The 20,898-nt window shown below is 40.7% G+C and overlaps 2 protein-coding genes across 2 annotated transcripts; one reads left to right on the top strand and one right to left on the bottom strand.

Moving 5' to 3' along the window:
* The first annotated feature begins 2,488 nt into the window (after positions 1-2,488).
* On the top strand, positions 2,489-4,332 carry dlx5a (distal-less homeobox 5a). Its single transcript, XM_034125262.1, has 3 exons — positions 2,489-3,064; positions 3,451-3,635; positions 3,828-4,332. Exons 1-3 carry the CDS (start codon positions 2,707-2,709, stop codon positions 4,140-4,142), a joined length of 858 nt encoding a protein of 285 aa, XP_033981153.1. The 5' UTR covers positions 2,489-2,706; the 3' UTR covers positions 4,143-4,332.
* Positions 4,333-8,247: 3,915 nt separating this feature from the next.
* Positions 8,248-10,559, bottom strand: dlx6a (distal-less homeobox 6a). Its single transcript, XM_034125103.1, has 3 exons — positions 10,008-10,559; positions 9,184-9,374; positions 8,248-8,966 (listed from the first exon to the last, which is right to left on the bottom strand). Exons 1-3 carry the CDS (start codon positions 10,417-10,419, stop codon positions 8,727-8,729), a joined length of 843 nt encoding a protein of 280 aa, XP_033980994.1. The 5' UTR covers positions 10,420-10,559; the 3' UTR covers positions 8,248-8,726.
* Positions 10,560-20,898: the final 10,339 nt, after the last annotated feature.

Consider the following 20,898-nt stretch of genomic DNA (forward strand, 5'->3'; position numbering starts at 1 on the left):
CAAATTATGTATTTTACGACAAAGCACAATAATATTGATTGTTGTAAAGCTATAATCTGTGACACCTGCTATAGCTTCAAACCTCTGTAAATGAAATATATGATATGCCCAGTATGCACTGTTTTTTAACAAGTTATTTCCAGTGTAGATAAAATGACAAAATACATTCAAGTATTAAACTTTTAACCAGTGTTTATTTTAGACGTTTTACACACGCGTGAAACGCTTTAATTTGGCAACAACGGTTAAATAAGATGTGAATAGGAGGGGAACTATCTTGTTAGCTGAAGTATACAATGACGTCAGACGCAAACTGCGCGCTCTCTGTCTAACCCGAAGATGAATTAAATAACCAGCAACGGTAGTTTTCTTGAAAAAATTGTATAAGCATTGTCTTGTATCAATGACCTTAAAATACTTTCTGGTTTAAAAAACACCATGTATGTAACCATAGTTAGTAAAAACCAGCACCGTATAGATCAAACGTTTCCATACCGGATGTGGCTTTGAAGGGGGGAGTGTTTCCGGGTTACCAAAATCAGGTAATCTAATTTGAAAGTATTTAAACCATCGCTGCACACCTGCCTCTGTTTACCAGTTCAGTTATTGACGTTGAAAGCATTGCATCATCTACAGAAGGATCAACAAGTTACATTTGTTTATTGGCATTACTTCTCGGATTAAGCGGTAAAAACTGTTATGGCAGGTTTCCCCTTATTACTGTTTAATTATACTATAAATAAATGCATTTGGCTCGAGGTGAAATAGAGAGTGAAGAACGCAGGTACGCTTTTAATTCTTGATACAACTTAAAAAACAATGTTTTCTTGCAAAAATAATTAAGTATTACAAAAGCTATTTATAAGTAGTTAGGTCTTATTTGTATTGGCAATAATTACTTATAGAAGAGTTTTATCGACTGGACGGTTTTCTCAGGCCTCTTCCTATGCACTTACACGGTGTAGCTTCAATGTATGTATGATTCTGGAAACAATTTAATATGTAATACAATGTGTATTGTTATGATGATTTTTGGAGGTGGGAAGTAACTCAGTAGATTTACTCAAGTACTGTACAATTTTGAGATACTTGTACTTTACTCAGTGCTGCCCCTGTTCAAATTTCGCTAAATTTGGTCATGAGGCCCTTACTTTTTGTACTTTAAGTATATTTTGATGCTAATACTTTTGTACTTTTTCTACTTGAGTAGCATTTTGAACAGAGGACTTTTACTTTTAACATAGTATTGCTACATTCTGGTACTTCTAGTTTTACTCAAGTACAACATCTGAATACTTCCCACCTCTGATGATTTTTAACCTCACACGTGTTGCCTTAAAGCCTTTAGGACAAATTGGTTTATTTGTATTAGTTCATCTTTTGAAAAGTTCATATTTTATTTTATTTTATTTTATTTTTTAAATATCACGTTTTGAATAATTGCATTGCACAGAACATATATATACATTTCAAATAATCTTGTTAAAGAATTATATATTTTTTTCATTAAGACGTGAAGAATGTTACCCTTCAATTTTGTCTAAGGTGAGATTTATTATTTAATTTAAATTTTTAAAGGTCTTTTATTGTTTTATGTCCTATATATTATGTTGCATTGTTGGAGGAGCTTGGGATTTAGGATTGTCTTTGCCATATCTACACTGTAGCTCTGTATATATGACAACAAAGCCCTTGAACATTAAGATCAACTTCCTCATCAATTTTCTTGGTAAATAATGTGTCTTGGTTTGCCACTCGGCTGTGAGTGAAATGCAGTTCCTCAGTTAGCCCACTGGTCGGCGCTGTTCACCACTGAATGTGCAGAGCGTTGATTTTGCATTCTCTGCTGCAGGTTTTAAGATGAGATAATATCCGATTAATCTTTAATGATGCAGTTCGGGTTAGTTGGTCAATTTTGGCATTATCGAAAACACCAATCAAAGAGCAATTTGCTTGATTTGGAAAAACTGCTCATAAGAATGTAACGAGTGTTAGGTGTAGAATATATATTTATATATATTTTATATAGCACTAAATATATTTGATCCACTGATAAATTGTTGAACATTTAACACTGTTAGATCTAAGACTATGTTTTCAGGAATGGTAAGGCCCAAAATATAACGAATTTGCTAAATTAATAAGTTATAGTATTATGTATTTATTGTTATTTCAATTTACTACGAGATGATTTGATGCTCTTGTCATTTTGGGGAGATTTTGTTGTAAAATTATAATAATGTGATTCTGAAAATGCATAATTAAAGAATAATAAATACTATAGTAATAATCAGAAGGCCTTTATGAGGTTTAGTCTCTCTAATTCATCCTCGTGAAAACGTGGATTGATGACACGGCCAACACTTTAATCGCTCTCATTGATTGATAGTATAAAAAACATAACAATGCAGCCTCATAGCCCTGGTGGTTTCCCCCCTATAAGAAAGCTGGCTGAGTGAATTGGGTGTAGCTGTGTCTGTGTGCGCCTTGGCCAATGGAACCAGATCCTCCCTGCAGTGCGTAAGAGCGCGATTTAGGATTTAACCAAGTCTTTGCTGCGGGGCTGGCTGCAGTCTTCACCAGAGCCCGACGGCCCGAGAGCCTTTCAACAATGCCAGTGTAGTTTTCACAGCACTTTGGAGTCAGACTGCCTCGCTTTTTTTTGTTGCTAATCAAAGAAAACACACACGCTTTCCCTCTCGAAGTATGACTGGAGTATTTGACCGAAGGATCCCGAGTGTGAAAACTGCAGATTTCCAGAGCTCCTTTCAGATTTCCACCATGCACCATCCGTCTCAGGAATCTCCTACTTTACCCGAGTCCACCGCCACGGATTCTGGCTACTACAGTCCCACCGCTGGAGTCCCTCACGGCTACTGCTCGCCCAGCTCCACCTCGTACGGGAAGCCTCTCAATGCCTACCAGTACCAGTACCCGGGTGTAAACGGATCCGCTGGAAATTACTCGACAAAATCCTACACTGATTACAGCTCGTACACGACCCCCGCCTACCACCAGTACGCGGGGACTTACAGCAGAGTGCAAGCCCAGCCGAGTCCGCAAGGTAAGGCCCGCACATTTCTCCATTATAATAATAAATAAAGACCAGATAATTAGTCCAGTCATACCGAATAAGCGTATTGAAAAATGTGTTTCTAGTATTTTCCTTTTGCATTATAAAAAGTGCAATACAAAGCTGAAGGAATAAATAAAGAGTACTTTGTATTTCGTTGTGTTTTCTAAAGAATACATCTGTTTTAAAGATGTGATTTTAAAATATAAAGGAAATACATGGCTATTGTTTTTTGCCAGCCTAGAATGCATTTATGAAATTGGATTTTCTTTGAATTCACGAGATAATATAGGCGACAACACCCAGAATAATATTTTAAATACAATGCAAATGTTACATGCAAACGTGCTTATTCTTGCTGTCATTATTTTTAACAGAAAAAGAGATCAGCGAGCCCGAAGTGAGGATGGTGAACGGCAAGCCGAAGAAAGTGAGGAAACCCCGGACTATCTACTCCAGTTTCCAGCTCGCCGCACTGTCGAGGCGCTTTCAGGGCACGCAGTATCTGGCGCTGCCGGAGAGAGCCGAGCTGGCCGCCGGGCTGGGACTCACGCAAACACAGGTGAGATTTAAATCAACATTTGTGTTAGACATTTTTCATTGCTTGAAATGTTTTTAATGCCCCTTCGTTTAAATAAATAATAATGACCGTTTTGGTGCGTTATTTCTGTGCGCCTTTACGCACCGCTTCTCCTCTGAATCTACTGTTCCTGTTGTTATGAGATATTAATGCTGCTGTTTTTTCCTCTTCCAGGTAAAAATCTGGTTCCAGAACAGGAGATCAAAACTGAAGAAGATCATGAAAAGCGGAGAGCTTCCACCTGACCACAGCCCCAGCTCCAGCGACCCCATGGTGTGCAACTCTCCACAGTCCCCGGCCGTTTGGGACACACAGGGCCCCTCCAGGCCGCACAGCCTGCAGCCACAAAGCATCAACACCACGGCTTCTAACTTTTTGGAAAGCTCGGGCTCATGGTACACCTCAGCCGGCAGCTCCATGGCCGCCCACCTGCAGACCCCCAACTCGATACAGCACTCGTTGGCTCTTGGAGCAGGGACGTTATATTGAAAAAACCCTGTTGTTCATTTCAAATCTTTTTTTTTATCCTTCTATGGGACTCGTGTTCAAATTTCAGAGGCATATGCAATGTATTTGATGACAGTCATAGAAGAAACGTGTAAAATGTGTAAATGTGTGCATGTAATTTATTGCATTTTGGAAGACTATTAAACGTTTAAATGGACAATGGAACTTTGAATTCTCCGGCCTCACTGCAGTCTCTTGTTATTTAACCTTCTATTATTTACACTGAAAATCACGACGAAGACTCACACACATAAATAATGTTTGTGAGCCTCAGGTGACATTTCCACACAAGGTTGTAAATCACAGCTGCTCCGTATTGAGATGAATATAGAAAACGTCGACATTCGTATTTGTTATCCGCTTGAACAACTACAATTTATATTTATTCTGCCATGATTTGTATTAAATATTACGCAGACAGAATTAACAATTGTCCTGAAGATGGGATGAAAAACATCTGCCTTTTCGTGAGGAATGTGCCTTGATTTTCCCTCAGACCAGGTTCATTTTAATCTGCATTTGCAATGATGTGGAATAAAAACAATTAGTAAAATGCATGACTTTATTTAACATTAGGTAAAAATGTAAATACATTTCTGAGAAAGCATGGAAACTGCAAGCCTTTAACCATGCGGAATAATTACAATACCTTCATTCAATACCGGTGTTTCTTGAACTGGATTGATTTCTATTTCCTATAATATTCCTGTAATAATCTTGCTAAATATCATTATTATAATCCTCAAATATTTTATAGTGTTTGTGAAGTTTTGTTCTTAGAAGTGGCTCTTTTCCTTGATTGTATTTGTATACAATCTGATTTATGTTTATGATAGGCATCATACCCCAATAGTGTTATTATTATTATAAAATTCACATTTTAAATTAACTCATTGTTACAATAATCCCACAGTATTTCGCCCCAAATGGTATTATTATTATTACTATTATTAATACTATTATTTTCACTACTGCCTCTGATCAACACCAGAATTATCACCTTTTATCACTCGTATTGTTTTTTAGTGGGGAGCCTGATTGAGCCTTTCAGTCGGTTCCTGTTCGTCTGTAAAGAAAATGCCTGCTCCTCGCAGCAGACAGTCTGCAGTCGCTCTCGCTTTGTGTCCCCTACAATTAGCCGCTTTGAATGGCAGAGAGGAGGCGAGGGGGGCGGCACGGAGATCTGAGACAATCCGCATTCCTGTGGGGGTAGACCGGCTCCAGAGCTCTGCCACTCCCGGCCGCAGCCCACCTTCCGGGTGAAATAAAAAAGAGAAGAAAAGGAAAATCCTCCACAATTTCACCATGTTATTAGCAGCCAGTAATACCAGCGCAAAAACCACTAAACAAACCAGTGGCACTGTGGGAAACATTGGGGATCTGAAAATTGATCTAATTGAATTTGCACGGCCATATGCAAAACGATCATACAAGTGCGATGTTACAAACTACCATGTACCCCCCCCCCCCCCCCCCCCCTCTCTCTCTCTCTCACACACACACACACACACACACACACACACACACACACACACACACACACACACACACACACACACACACACAGTAAACAACACTGCATCTGACCCACACACTGACCCATGCATGTTACCATTTCCACCTGACACAGAATCCTCTTCCTGATTGCAGTCTAACACACTTTACTCTCTCTCTCTCTCTCACACACACACACACACACACACACACACACACACACACACACACACACACACACACACACACACACGCGCGCGCGCGCACGCGCACACAGGAGCAAACTGAAACAACTCTTCTTAATCTACAACGCCATGCACCGTGCATGTTGTTGTTGTTTACAGCCTAATTTCTGCTGTAGACTAAACGGTAGTCCTGTAATTACAATGCGAGCAGGTCACTCCCGAAATGTCGTTTTTTTCACAATGCACGTGCATGATGTCAAGAACACTCAGGTGCGCGCACAGATGCACACATAGGCCTTTATATCACACACAAACACAAACACACACACACTATACTGTATGTCCTCCACCATCAAACTCTCTCTCACACACATACACACACTAGTGGTGCCATTATATCGAGAGCCCCCGTTTATTTCCAACCGAACATTTTCCACTCAGCTAGTTTCCCCCCGTTTTGCAAATCGAGTCTAAATAATGACAGTTAGTTTTACTGGACAGCTTCAACTGTAACACTCCACAATAATTATTCTCCAGGATTAGGGCCTCCATTATCATAATCTGGACATTGACAATTACCTATAATTTGCAAAGATGCGCTTGGTTCTTGATTGCAGAGGGCTTTTTTTTTCCCAAGCTCGCCATCACTAAACAGTGACAGTAATAACAGCTAATTTTGCAGGCAATATATAAGAGCTTACCGGGGTGTGCAAACACTTTCCCACCTGGATTTGCTTATTCAACCACCAGCAGTAAAACCGTGCAGACCTGTTTTGGTTATCTATGTTAGACACGCGGAGAAAGGTAAGGATGAGTCTTATATCTCCTCTGCTGTGACTATTGCTTATATTTGAGGAGGCTGTGACATTGCATGTTACTCCTCAGCTTAATCATGTTGTTTCCTGCCAAATTTAGCGTTTTCCTCATATCTTATTTGCAATTGTATTTACTTGAGATACCATTTGGATTGTGTCTGTGTTTATGGAGGTTGTTCCGGCGCTGTTGAGCCGTACAGTTACTGTGGTGAGATCTTGTCAGGTGTTGTAGGAGCTTTTATAGGCTATGTGAAGCCTGCTGCATGCTTTACTGCTGATATAGCGCACAGAGCAAGAATTGACACATCCCTCCCTGCACCCCCCACCCCATGTCTGTCACTCTGCTGCACTTCTATCTATCTATCTCTATCTATCTATCTATCTATCTATCTATCTCTCTCTCTATCTCTCTATCCATATCTATCTATCTAATCATTTTTATCTGATTTATCTATCTATCTAATCATTTTTATCTGATTTATCTCATCCATCTATCTATCTGTCTAATCATTTTTATCTGATTTATCTCATCCATCTATCTATCTGTCTAATCATTTTCATCTGATTTATCTAATCAAAGCATTTTTTTTTTCATTTGCAAAACAAGATGAAACGTGTCAGTCTTTGGAGCTGAATAACCCAACTGTGTATTTATGAGCTTTGTTGATGTTTACTCGACTTCTGCTCCGGGCTCCCTGCAGCCTGCAGATCAGGGTGTTCATGGCCCCTGAGCAGATAGGCCCCTGCAGGCTGGGGGCCCAGGTATATCGGCTGAATGTGCACCAGTGGGACATCCGCGACTTGACAGCTGCATGAAGCTTTTCAGCTTGTAATTTCAGATAATATCCCGAGCGCTCACTCTTCTCAGCAATTTGTATGTGAACAACCGAATAATTTCCCCCTTTGTTCCATCTGTGCTACCTCAAATCCAAATAAAGATGCCTTTTAGTATTAAAAGTGGTAGAAAATTACAGGTAATTATCTTTGACGGTAAAAACGCTGTAATCAGCGGGCTACATCAAAAATTACCCTAATTATGCCTGCATTTATGAGAATGGAAAAAAAGCCTCACTTGGATAAAAACCCACAAATTGTCCCAAATATCTCCTTCATATTGAACGCCGCTGCAGCTGGCTGCTTTGTTCAACATCGATCCCGTGGAGCTTGGCATTTAACGGCCTGCATTAGGACGGAGAGAAGGGAGAAAACATTTTGTCAATACTTCTAATAATTGGGGGTGAAATTACAAGATAAGCTGGACCTGGAGTTTCGAGGTGAATGTAGACAGCAGCGGGGAAGGGTAAGTTCATTTCCTCCGGAGCATTTGATCATTCATACTGTGGCGTTATTCAGCTGCCATTAAGCGCTTTGGATTTATTTAAATCGTTTACTCTGATGAAATGGGCTTTTCACTGAGCACTGTGTCATTACCTTATGTTCTTGAATCTTTTTGTATGTTAGAAACTCGTACCAGGGAAACGGGAAGTGGGCCTGGTAGAATGTGATGTTGGCCCAATATGAAGCATAAAAAGGCCTAGTTTAAAATGAATTTGTGAAATCATGCAACAGCAGGCATCTGTTTTGAGTCACGGTTTACTCAATCTGACAAAACATAAAAAGAGTATGTACAACTAAAATCGCAGAGTATATTTACAGACAGACAATTTGCTTGATTTTGCATGTTGGAGAAACAACAAAAAAAAAGCAGTCAGGAGTCCACCATGGCGACAGGCTCTGGGCGCCAGTGCACATGGAGAGTGTAAGCAGTCTTTGCCCAAAATGGCTAAAATGTCACTGATAATATTTGGTATATTGACGGTCAGATGTTGACATGAATGAAAGCATAACAAATATGCGAGTCCCACTGCACAGCCATACGTTAAAATGGTTAGTTCCCTTTGTGTCATCACACCGAGGCATGGCTGCGTTTTCATCCTTCGGCAGAGGAGCAGCAGAGGGGGTTTTCTTCCTCTCCAGCTCTGCGCTGACACAAATTGTAGGCTACGTTGGAAACTGCATGGCGGAGATCCGGAGGCCTCCAGACAGCTCACTGACCTTCCTTCCTCCTCAGTCTATCTCTGCATTGAATCTTGGTGTGGGGAGGAATACCAGTGAGAGTAGCCGGGCATATAGCTGTTGGCCGGCATGTTTACTCCTTTGGAAGAGGCAGACACGTCCCATATCGGAGGGATGGTCGGGGAGCGCGGGGAGAGGGACATGGAGGCCGGCATAGGGTCGTTCTCGTGCGGGTTGATGCCCGCCTTGAGCAGCTTCTTGAACTTTGACCTCTTATTCTGGAACCAGATCTTAACCTGCAGGAGAGAAGGGCGAGGGTAATTAGTGGAGGATAAATAGTTGAGTTGTGAGAATGTTCCTGCAAAATGCATGATTACATTTAGGATTAATTCTCAAAATATCGCTACAAAAACAACCAAATAATTAGAAATAATTATGATATATATTGTAGTTTTTATTCATGATGGTTTGCATGTGTTAATGTTAAAATCCAGAGGGTCAATTCCTCCTCACCTGTGTTTGTGTCAGTCCTAGAGAAGCAGCCAGCTCGGCGCGCTCCGGTAAAGCGAGGTACTGTGTTTGCTGGAAACGGTGGTTCAGTGCTTGAAGCTGCAAACTGGAATAAATTGTCCGAGGTTTGCGAATCTTCTTTCCTTTCCCATTAAAACGAATCTCCCCGTTTTCAATCACCGTCGTTTTCTGCTCTGCAACAAAAACAACCAATGTTAATATTCAAAACCACAGCCTGCATTTTTTCAGAAGAGGAAAATACAAACGTGTCCAAACAGCAGAAATATTGCGTGAAGATAAATTCAGAGACGCCTTCTGAAACTGTCCAAAAATAAAAATTCCTGCCGATAAACGCTGACATCTCACATTGCCTTTAAGCGCCGTGGCAGCCACAATCCTCATACGCTGTCATATTTAGGATATTGCTGGTAATGACATGTCAATTAAATGCTAATTACAACATTCAAGGCGTGCGGGCTGCCTAATTTTCACGAGTAGTTGGTGAGGATTGCACGGTCGTGATGATCACACCCCGGGCATTACAACTGGTTTTGAGGGGAGTGCTAAACGGGAAAACTAAACAGAGAGAGAAGGTATAACAGGCTGCTTCTCGCATTATCCGGTGCCGTTTACGCACATTTTTTCTTCGTTGTAGTAGCACACCTACGCTTGAAAGATCCGAGTTTGGAGTGGCCGTGACTTGGGCATGACACCAACACGAGCAGGGAGAAAGGTTAGATCCCCATTGTGGGTACTAAAAATGCACTTAATACTGTCGGTGACCGGGGATGGACATTTTCCACTTGGCTGAAAAGGGGGTCTCTTACCTGTGCCGTCTAACCTTGTCTGTCCTCCCGTGTTGTTGTGATAGGATGGCAGGTACGGGCTGTGGTGCGGATGGCTCACGTAGGGGTAGGGTAACGACCGGTTGTAGGTGTTGGTCCCGGTGTACGCGGTGTTGTCGTGCTGGTGGTGCGCGTGTGAGCCGGAGTGGAGACAGTGCAGCGGGTAGTGGCCGCTGGCCATCGACGGGGAGCTCTGCTGTGAGTGCGACTGCTGCCCAAACTCCATGAAAGCAGACTTGGACGAGTCCTGAGCCTCCAGACCGTCAGCCATCGTAGTCATGGTCATCATCGAATTTTCTGCCTTGAGAGCACTCACCCCCCTCTCTCTCAAGACCAAATCGGTTTTCTCTCTCTCGCTGTGCTGTTGTCTCTCTCCCCTCTCCACCGCGAACATATATTGTCCTATTAACACCCGAATTTTCCAGAGGCGTCTTTATTTCCCCCCTTGTCGTGTGATATTCTCACTCAAAGTGGCGGAAGGTATAAGTTAAGGGAGAGATTTTAAGGTGGATTCTGTTAAAATTGAGCCCTTGCTTGCAGACTTGATGCAGACACTACAAGTAAAATGGTTTGTCTCCAAAGGGCAGCGCCTCCCGATTGGTCATCCAACCCAACGTCATCAGTGCTCTGCGCTTCACGGAGACTTGAGCTGGAGTTAACCCACCTTACCAGCTCCCACCACAACTATGGGGGAAATGATATACGGTGGGAAAGACGCATAATTCCTACAGACAAGCTTCACACGTAAAACCAGCTCTTTCGCAATTGTCGAGTCGATTTTGTTTTTTACCCAAACCCCCAAATTACGCACGACGCTCAACATAGAGCGCGCACTTTGATTTAGCCTGACGAGCCAACACATATGTGCCTCTTAACTCCTCCTCTCTAGAAATTAATAAATTATAGTAAAGAATCTTACAAACATACTTTTGAACAATATTAAATTCTAAATTATTTTGTATGCCAAACGGCAATAAATGATATACAAGATGCATACAACGAATATACCCCCCTTCACAAGTCATCTATCGTTAAAACGTATTAGATATTTGTTTTAATCTCATTTATAAACATTCATAAATGAGTGGGAAAAAATCCCATCGTATTTAATTCACATGTAAAGTTTTATTTTAAACACACTTTATTTATTTATACTAGAGAAGTGGTCTGGTTTATGTCAGGGAAACTACTGAAACAGGTGTAATAGCCGTAAAAATAAGGAAAAGTAGCAAACAACCTACTTTTTTAGTTTACAAATAAGAACTTTTAAATTAAAAAAATAAATGCTTGTTAAATATCTTGTTTTCTTTGCAGTGCAGTATTTTTCCTGGATGTCGCCTAATGAGCAGTCCCTCTTTAAGCCCCCCTCTCCACAGAGAGTAACATATATTATAACTGTTCGTTTTCCCTTGGGCTACTGACCATATGATTAGGGATCTTCACACAATTCAAAATACAGCACATGTGACACATCAAATAACAATATGCCTGAGGTACAATAGGTTATTTTGCACATAGAAGGGTGGATACCGTGATAAACTGACAGTGTCTTTTATCCCTGTTGTAATATGAGGCCTCATAGGGTCCTCAATATATGTAAATTATACAGTTTGCCTCTGAGGGCTGTGATGTTCGATCCGCATATAAGAATAAAATGCTATTTCTGCTTACATTATAGGTATTCAAATCATGTTTTGCGACACTTTCAGCACACATTTTGCCGCAATGTATCATTCAGCGGTTTCACCAAAAAAAAGGGCGATAAAAAATAATTATGGTTGCAATCAAGTTACTACGAAAACCTATTTGATTAGCGGCCACACTTTGCTCAAATTGCAGCTATAAAATTAAGAACAATTCGCCTGTAATGATTATGGACTGGATTTATTTTGGGAGGGTGGAATAAAAGTGGATATAGCATAAATTATCCCCTAATTATACGCCAGTGTCGCCTCAATTATCCTCTTATCAAAAATGGTTGTCTAAATGCAGCGTTTAGTTTCAATTTTCTCCTTTTCTGTAACAAGAACTTGGTACCTTGCTATTATCGTCAGCTACGGTTGTTATTTACTTTGTGGGATTTAAAAGTGCACAACCCAGCCGGATAATCATTTTACAGCAGCGGATCAGGAGAGGAGCACAGAGGCAGGGAAGCGAGCCTAAGACATCCAGACGGACTTGCTTTTTAGCCTAAGATCCATTTCAATTTTATTTTAAAAAACCGGGGTGCTTTTTTTGATCAGGAGGGCTGCAGGTAAGAGCTTCCTTTGAATGCTCTTTTTATGTTCTCTGACACTGATGAATGGTTTTATTGCCTCTGACGATTCTGCATTTTACGCACAGAGCATGTCCGTGCAGAGCTCGCAGGAGTCAGCACACCTTGGTCACCCCTCAGTGATCTAACATAGTGGCCAATTCCCCTGCCCGTGTTCCACTTGGACACGCAGAGGAGAAACCAGATCCTGTACCTTTTCTAATCGCCTTTCAGTGCTACTACAAAGACATACATGCTTTGCAGTGATGTCAGTTGCTTTCCCCCGTGGGCTAAACTATCCGGGCTCGATTAAAATTGAGACATCTTTATTCTTCAGCGTTTATGTTTTGCAGGATCGTCTGCGTGGGGATTATTACATTGTGGGATAACTGCGCAGGTAATGTCAAAGTCTTGGTGCCCCGCAGGCGTGTTGGGAGGCTTTTCTAAACACACTGAGATTAAGGGAAGTGTTGAAAGGGCGGATTTGTTTGAATAGAGAGAACATGACATACTCGACCTTGGTGCTTTTGAAATGTTTAAGATGTTGCATGCTGACAACCGTGTCTAATTGCAAGACACATGAAGATGCAATCGGCCTTTACTGGATGTTATCAGTGGACGGAATTAATAAACCATCAATTCGTTTCCTTTCAAAAAACAATTGTGTAAAATGTTCTTATATTTCTAAAATGAGACATTATGCACCAAACGCTCCACCTGCTGTTTCAGGCCCCCCTGTTGTACTCTGCTCTATTAGGAGTTCATAGCCTTATTCTGGAGAGAAATTATTTTATATTTCAATATATTTCACACATCACTTTGTCCCAAGTAGATGATTGACCTTCAGCACAATCAATGGCCATGCTGGTTTAACAGAAGTGGTCTTTATTTCCAGCTGTCTTACACACGCTGATGAATGACTCTCTAAAATCACTCCAGGCCTGGGATTTCCCTCACATCCACTGTCTAACTCGGCATACATGAAACGTGAGAATATTTTACATCGCGTTTGTAGATGTAACCTGGCGTTATTCCATGGTTAACAAAGTCACTGTAAGTTTAAATATTATAAAGGCGGACCTAGGTTGGTGATATCAGTATCCAAGGCCCTTTACGCACGTTTAAATAGCTAGAGAGCAGCACAAAAACAATAAATAAAACTAGTTTCCCATTTTTATGTCCTCTCTGTCACTGACGACTTTAACTCCTCGCGTCTTTTCTGGTCTATCTGGCCCCATGTGTTAATCATAACTGAGCGTTAACACAGAGCTCCAGCAAGATGCAGGTCATAATTGTAGCGAGAGGCTGGGCGTTTGCGGTCGGTCCCTCTAACAGCTATTGACTGGCTCGCATGGAAAGCCACCTCCTTTGGCTGCTCTCTGGGATCCGGGCGGTTTGGGTACACTGAGGCTTGTCACTGCAGAGAGAGACCGGGAGGCACTTAAACAGCATGTCTCCCCTCTCCGCAGCGCAAAGCCACTGGTTCGCCACAGACAGCCAGGCGTCGACGGCTCTCCATATCTGCCGCGTGAAGGGCCGGAAGTGGCTGGGAGAAGAGCAGATGCATACTGCACACAGCTGTCAGTATAACATGGTTCATTGTAACTAGATTTAGAGGGAGCATCCCCTGAGACACACACCAGGCCAACAATGATCACCGATCAGCCTTTAATGCTCCAGTAGAATTCATCCGTGACCAAATGGTGGCGCGCCCGCTTTTACGCACACTAATGCAAACCCACTTATGCAAAGCTTTGATGTGTTTTTGTGAAAGCGTGCAACTACACCAAGAAAAATTAGTGCGGTTTTGTCATAAAGGAAACCATGCGCTCCCGGGCACACGACTGTTTACAATAAGTTTTGCATCATAAATTAGGATTGCATTATCTCTCCAGTAAATGGCAAAATTGGCATATGCATGGCCCCAGGTGCAGGAGAGGGCCTTCAGATGGACCCAGCGTAGCGTGTTGGTAGTGGAGTTAAATGACCACAAATAAGCAAAGGCCTGCACCACTGAGTCCTCACAGCCTCTCATAGACTAATGGATTTAATTTGGCACGACTGAAGCCGCACTGGTCCCACTCAGGGCCCGAGTCCTAATTAAGACTGCTTGTTTCTCCTGTCGCCTCCTCAACTGAATATTTAGGGCCAGCTGACTGATTGAATCCCGGTTTCGTTTAGCAGTCATATTGTTTTTATACGTTGTAATTTGTCTTTGAAATAGTGAAAATAAGCGTATCATTGGTTACGTTTAATAATGGAAATTACTGCAATGTCTTTAAATATCTGGTTAAATGAATCAATACGGGTTTTGAAATACACTTTTAATGTTATTCTCAGAATATAATATATTGATCAATTAGGGCTTAATGCTGCTTGTTAATGTCTATTATATCTGGTTAAAACGCAGAGCTCTTTGATCCTATTCCAAGCTATTAACAAAGGAGCTATATCCAAAAAGTTGATCTGAATTTTATGTTGGTGACAAATAAGACCATAGTTCCCTTTTTTCCCTCTCTCGACTTAATACGCGACATTATTAGGTCTGACAGCACAGTGGTCGGTCTTGAAGGAGAGGATTTGGTCGATAGATGACAGACAGGAAGGCCAGCAATCATGGGCTCTTTTTTTATCAGAATGTACTGTTCGATGCCGTTTATCCCTGATGATAGAAAATTGCTCTGTTGCCAGGACGCTGCCTCCGAAATAGAGGGCAGGAGCAACATTTCCATTTTCCTGTTTGAAAGCCATTGAAATGAATTAGTAAAAAATTGAGAAAAAAAGATGAAAAATGAGAAAGAATCCCCTGGTAAACAAAGGAGAGCAAACAAAGATACCATTTTCTTTTGCCGAGAATCCACCCTCCTAATTTCCCCCGTTTTTTTCTTCTTCCTGCAGCAGAGAGAGGGTTTTACTTCAACAGTTGCAAATCACATGCTTGGCTTCTAATGTAGTCCAAGGCCCGGGTCTACTTCAAAGACTATCATTTATTTCCCAACCTCCAGGAATAATTAGAGCGCCTTTTCATCTGTCGTGACCGAGAGAGAGAGAGAAAGAAAGAGAGAGGAGAAATTAGACAGAATGCTTGACAACGAAGAGCATTAAACAAACTACTGAAATGTTTCTTCATGAGTACAACCTGTCACAGTGGGAATAGTGAACATTAGGACGAAATCTGGTTTTATCAGAATTAAGAAAGCGTTTGGAACGCAAAATATACTAGGGGTCCATTATTTCCCTTTCATTGTTTTGTGTGCTAATCCCAGGCGTTTGCGTCGAAATATTATAAATAGTAGTAGCAATACTTGTATTATTTGTATTAATAGTAGGATTTTTAGGTTAATTTTGGTTGTTTTGTTGTTAATGCTCGCCATGATCATCCCCATTGCATGCATTCATAGTTCGTTTCAAGTGTTTAGTTTGTGTATTAATAATGAGGCTGATCTTAATGGCTGAAAAACAACAATTTATAAATAAATTGAACTATCACTGACATGTTATTATAGAGATGTTTTAAAAAAAACAAGCATACTGTCAGAATTGTGGATGTTTTTCGTTAAATTAATATTATCTGCAATTAGAGGATTATTTATCAGTGACTCTGAGCGACACCGTGTCATCAGTACAGGAGAGAGTTTACTGTGTGTCCGAGCAGGTGGTTTATTAAACCTCCAGAGCGCGCCTCCAGTGCGCGCCACACTCAGCATGGAGCCTGATAGGGGAAATGACACCCGAAGCACTGGATCATAGTGAACCCTTAAAAAAGGGATTTAATAAATTCTGCAAGGATACTAAATGTCCCACTAAAACGGTGTCAGTCCTTGTAGCAGCATAGGCTGGAAATTACAATGGCTTGATTTGTAATGAGGTGTAGCATCCATAATCTCGATCACAAACGCGAGTTATAAACGTGTTTTTACTGAACAATTGACACATACATTAAATTCCGAACAAAATGCTTCGTTTCACACAACACTGAATCATAATACATATTTGTCCAACATGGATGATTTCTGCCAGGATAAGCCTGCATTAACATGTAAAGTATAATATTTCAAAAATATATTAATGACAGAAAAATCATTTAGAGAATATTTTGCATAAACAAAGCCACAATTGGCACATTTAAATCTCCCTTAATACTCAATCTAAGGTGTATCTAAGCTACCCAAAGATGAAAAACCACTGAGAACTCTCCATGATGTGCTATAAAATGGTACTAGAGAACATTTGGACTGTAATTGATCAGATACAGAATTCAACGTCATTGTCTATGAATAGGCCTTTGTGAAAATCCTTAAAAAATCCTGTCGGTGGGAATATTTTGTAGATGCATCTCTCACAAGAAAACACCCACACATATCCTCAATGCACACAACATTACAAACTGATAAAATAGTGTGTGTGTGTGTGTGTGTGTGTGTGTGTGTGTGTGTGTGTGTGTGTGTGTGTGTGTGTGTGTGTGTGTGTGTGTGTGTGTGTGTGTGTGTGTGTGTGTGTGTGTTGGCTCTCATGCGGGAATGAATACCCCCACTGGAGGAAGTGCATGCACACAATAGCCAACACTGACTGAAAAATAAAGGAGCTTGAAATTTAAGAGCACGGTGTGAACCGATGTGGAAACAAAGTGAAGAGAAAGGGAGTCACACCTGGTGAGATGTGGTGGACGTGGAGCTGCTCGGGTTCTCAGGAGCTGTGGACCTTTGTCTGCGGCACCTTAAGACACTCCTACCTGAAACTGCATTTCAGACCAGGCTGGGTTTTGGTTTGGTCTTGTGCTGTGTCCTTTATGGAAATAATCTTACTCACAGAGAGAGTAACTGAGCCAATGTTGTGTGGTATTTATGCAAACCTGACAAGAGTAGGCCTGCAAAAGAAACTTCACATATGGAGTCCTTTCATTATGTCCTATGTTGCATTAAAGGAAAGCAAAAAGAAGGAAACATGGTGACAAATGTCTATTTAGTTAAAGGGCAAACCTTACATATGATCTGTTTCAAAGAAATCTCCAGATGACACATTAGAAAGGATTGCTTTGTTCCTCAGTTTAATTAAACCCTGCAAAAACCGTATTAATTATACAAAAAAATACTCTAACCCTTAGCTGAAAAGTGTTGCTTTTATAGAGACTCAGATTTTACGTATATTTGTTCACAAAAACATATTTTTTTCTCCCAGCTCTTACCTGCATCATCATTAGCATTAATATTATTAGGCCACTATTATTATTATTAGCTTGCTCTTGATGTTTATTTTGGTGCTTCTGTTGTTGCTGCTATTATCATAATCATCATCATTACATTCATCACATCTCCAGTTCGTTTTAAAGGGTTTGAAAATTGCATTTGGTATCACACTGCAGCTAATCTTTAGAACAATCCTGTGAAAACGACAAAAAATAGAGCAAGGAAAGCTGGATTATTAATACAAATGGAATATTACACAATTATTGTTACAGGAGCTTTAAAAACAAGCATCATCTCAGAATGCACGCGATAAACAGACACGATTAAAATCTTAAATAATGTAACGATTACATAGAAGCTTTAAACAGCAATAAGAAATTAAATTGGTCACACTTTGGTGCAAATCTAATACACAAGAACATTCAATTAGGAAGCCTGTCTCAAAGCCAAAAGCTGATAATTAAATGCTCATCATGATTTCAGAAGAACCTCTCCTATTTGTATAGATCACATACAATGAAACGATTGAAAACATATCAGATACAATCTCATAAATTAAAAAGCCACTTAAATTGGTGAAGTCCAGCATTATCAGACATGTTCTTAAACATTGTTCTTTCATGCATTTATGAATAAACCAGGAACGTTTTAACATCACTTGGGCCTTAATAATTAAAATATGAGCTTTCTAAGTGAATCATAGCTGCTGTGAAACCCTTGTGAGCAGGACAGTCCGGGGTCCTCTTCGTTACCCAGCCGCAGATCAGAGATCAGCGTAATGATTTGGCCAGGAGATCATGTCCATAGCCAGACTCATAATATCCTAGTTATTAATTTGTTGGCTGGAAAGCCCTCAGAGCCTTTATTTTCATTTGCTCTGAACTGTCAGATTTGAGTGGAGAGATTTTTTAGGACTTTGGTGAAGTGAAGGTAGCCAATTATTGTCATCATTGCCCTTGAAAATGCATTACGCCTCACCTGAGGGCTCACTCAATCAAAGAGACTGGAGGGGCGATTAACAGATGACTTCTGACCTTAATCCATCGCAGAATCTCCCAAAAGAGCCAGACAGCAATCAACATTTCTCCTTCACGTTCATGTTGCAAACTTTCTTATTGTTGACATCCAACCTTGGGCATCATCAGGGCAAATCTGGGTCTTGAACGCTGTCCTTATCATTTGAACATTGATTGGCCACATTTATTCCAAGTTTGTTCAACCTTGAATATTTTATAATTGTTGCTATGTATTAGCATTGCTTTAACATGAAATCATTATAACTCACTATGATGTAGTTGTATGTGAATTGTCTGCAGTTATTACTCCAATGAAGACATAGTATAACAACTGTGTTTTACTATATTTGATTCACTTATTAATATACTGTGTAGGAGCCAAAATGCTCGTTTTGCCATTGTTATTATTTCTAGTATTATCTTCATTTCTGTTTGCATCACGTTTAATTCTTATTGTTTATCACCTCCGGCAATTGTCACGTGGGTGTGGTTTATTGATATTTAGGTCACCTGTTGGATGCCATGTTTTGGGGATATGACGTAGAGGAGAGGGTGAATGGCTCTGATACTTTCTGTTGACTTAATATAGCGGCATAACTCATAGGGAGTGTTTGCCGCTATATACTGTGTACTGTTTATCCATGGTGAATATAGGGACTGTGTGTAAATTGTTACTATTGATGGCTAGTTCAGATGATTTCAAACAAGCTACATTTAAAGAAAATCAGTCAATCAAGTTGTCGATCTCGTCGTTCCGCTGTTTCTCTGGTGTTTTGTCGGCTGGCGTTATCAGCTTCCTCACCTGGGGGAAGACGAGCCCTGGCGACTGCTTTTTAATTCCCTTTGTTTTCCACCTGAGTAATTAAAATAAGCGCCGGTGAATGCTCTGCAGTGTTTTTCATTTCAGCAAAAGGTGACATTGATTTTTTTTTTTTTTACCAAATGCTTATGAATAACTTTTTTTTCTCTTTGTCTCCCTGTTTCCCCTCTCCAATATCTCTCCCTGGCTTTTCCATCACGCCCACCTTCCTCTAATTATTCTCCAACCCCCCCAAACCCATGCATGTCCAGCCATCTCTCCTCTCCATATTCCTCTTCATACCCACTCTGCCCCTCTCTTCCTCCCCCCTCAACCTCGCTCCCTCTCCCTAACCCCACACCTCTCTCCCCCTTTTCCTTCCCTTCATCCCCCCCCCCCGCCCAATAGGTACGCCTCCATCCCCTCTTGGCAGCTCCATCTCCTCCCTGCTGCCCCCCCCTGCCTCGCCTCCCTCTCCCTGGTTGGTTTCCACAGCTGTGGTGAGTGAGGGGCAGATGACCGGAGAATTGGCCCCTGGGAGAGCGCTGAGCCATCCTGGTGCTATTAGGCTCGTGGCTAATAATAGGTGTTTCAGACCAGGGGAAGATCAATCAGGGGGAATCATGGGGAATGTTCGGAGCAGCGCTTTTTACACATCGGCCCAGATGGATGAAATTACACTTGTCAGTTTTTAGTTGCATTACTCCCAAATTGGTTGTCTACTCTTTTTTTTCCCTCTCTCCCTCCCTAGCTCTTTCTCTTTTCTCTCTCTTTGCCCTCATTCATGTGTCAGTGGCCTGCTAAAGGGATTCATTGGTGAAATCCCTGTCATTTTTGTCTTTTCCTGTCGAGCCCTCTGCCAGCCACTCTGTTGCCTACATATGCACTTAAAAGAAATTCGTTTAAGATCTAGTCTTATGGCTCGGGCACTTTCCATGTTAACGGCATGTATCCGAATGACATTCTTTATGTGCTCTGCATCAGTAATAAAACAACTTGATGGACTCTCAAACACTCAGAGTGCAGTCGATAACGTAAACTGATCAACAGGAAATGTGTCGGCAACTATTTGTATAGTGGATTCAATTTCTCTGATTTTTCAATGCAAGATTCTGGATTTTCAAATGTGAGAATGTACTGCTTTTTTCTGTTTCAAACCACAGTAAGTTGATTATTTTTGGGGGTTATTTAGACTGAGGTGGTCAGACAAAACAAAACACTAAATTGGGAAACTGTGATAGACATTTTTTCTACTTTTTCTTTGACATTTCATAAAACAATCCTTGTCGTGGGTGAAGACAGGCTTAAAATGATAACACATTTATTATGTTATGTTTATCTACAAAAATGTGTATTAAAACCAAATTGAGAAATGTGGTAAGTATAATTATTATATTGTTATTTTCAAAAATCGAATGTATCTATCTGTATCTAAATGTTTGAAACTGAATAAAATGCAATGCACAATACTTTCTCTGTCTTTGTTGTTTATTTAAAAAATGTTTCTTTGTCAGATGACAGACCAAAACTGATTTTTTCCTTTAAGTAAACACATGAACAAAGACTTGCAGGAGAAGGAAGAAAACAATGAAATGATGCTGCAGGGGGGTTTACATCA

This window comes from Trematomus bernacchii, unplaced genomic scaffold (assembly GCF_902827165.1).
Source record: "Trematomus bernacchii unplaced genomic scaffold, fTreBer1.1, whole genome shotgun sequence".
In the NCBI taxonomy this organism is placed as follows: domain Eukaryota; kingdom Metazoa; phylum Chordata; class Actinopteri; order Perciformes; family Nototheniidae; genus Trematomus; species Trematomus bernacchii.

Excerpts from the sequence above, each read along its gene's own strand:
- dlx6a (XM_034125103.1), bottom strand. The coding sequence starts at position 10,419 with ATGTTCGCGGTGGAGAGGGGAGAGAGACAACAGCACAGCGAGAGAGAG. Across the intron at positions 9,375-10,007 it reads GACAAGGTTAGACGGCACAG|AGCAGAAAACGACGGTGATT; the intron begins GTAAGAGACCCC and ends TTTTTGTTGCAG. Across the intron at positions 8,967-9,183 it reads TAGGACTGACACAAACACAG|GTTAAGATCTGGTTCCAGAA; the intron begins GTGAGGAGGAAT and ends TCTCTCCTGCAG.
- dlx5a (XM_034125262.1), top strand. The coding sequence starts at position 2,707 with ATGACTGGAGTATTTGACCGAAGGATCCCGAGTGTGAAAACTGCAGAT. Across the intron at positions 3,065-3,450 it reads AGCCCAGCCGAGTCCGCAAG|AAAAAGAGATCAGCGAGCCC; the intron begins GTAAGGCCCGCA and ends TATTTTTAACAG. Across the intron at positions 3,636-3,827 it reads TGGGACTCACGCAAACACAG|GTAAAAATCTGGTTCCAGAA; the intron begins GTGAGATTTAAA and ends TTCCTCTTCCAG.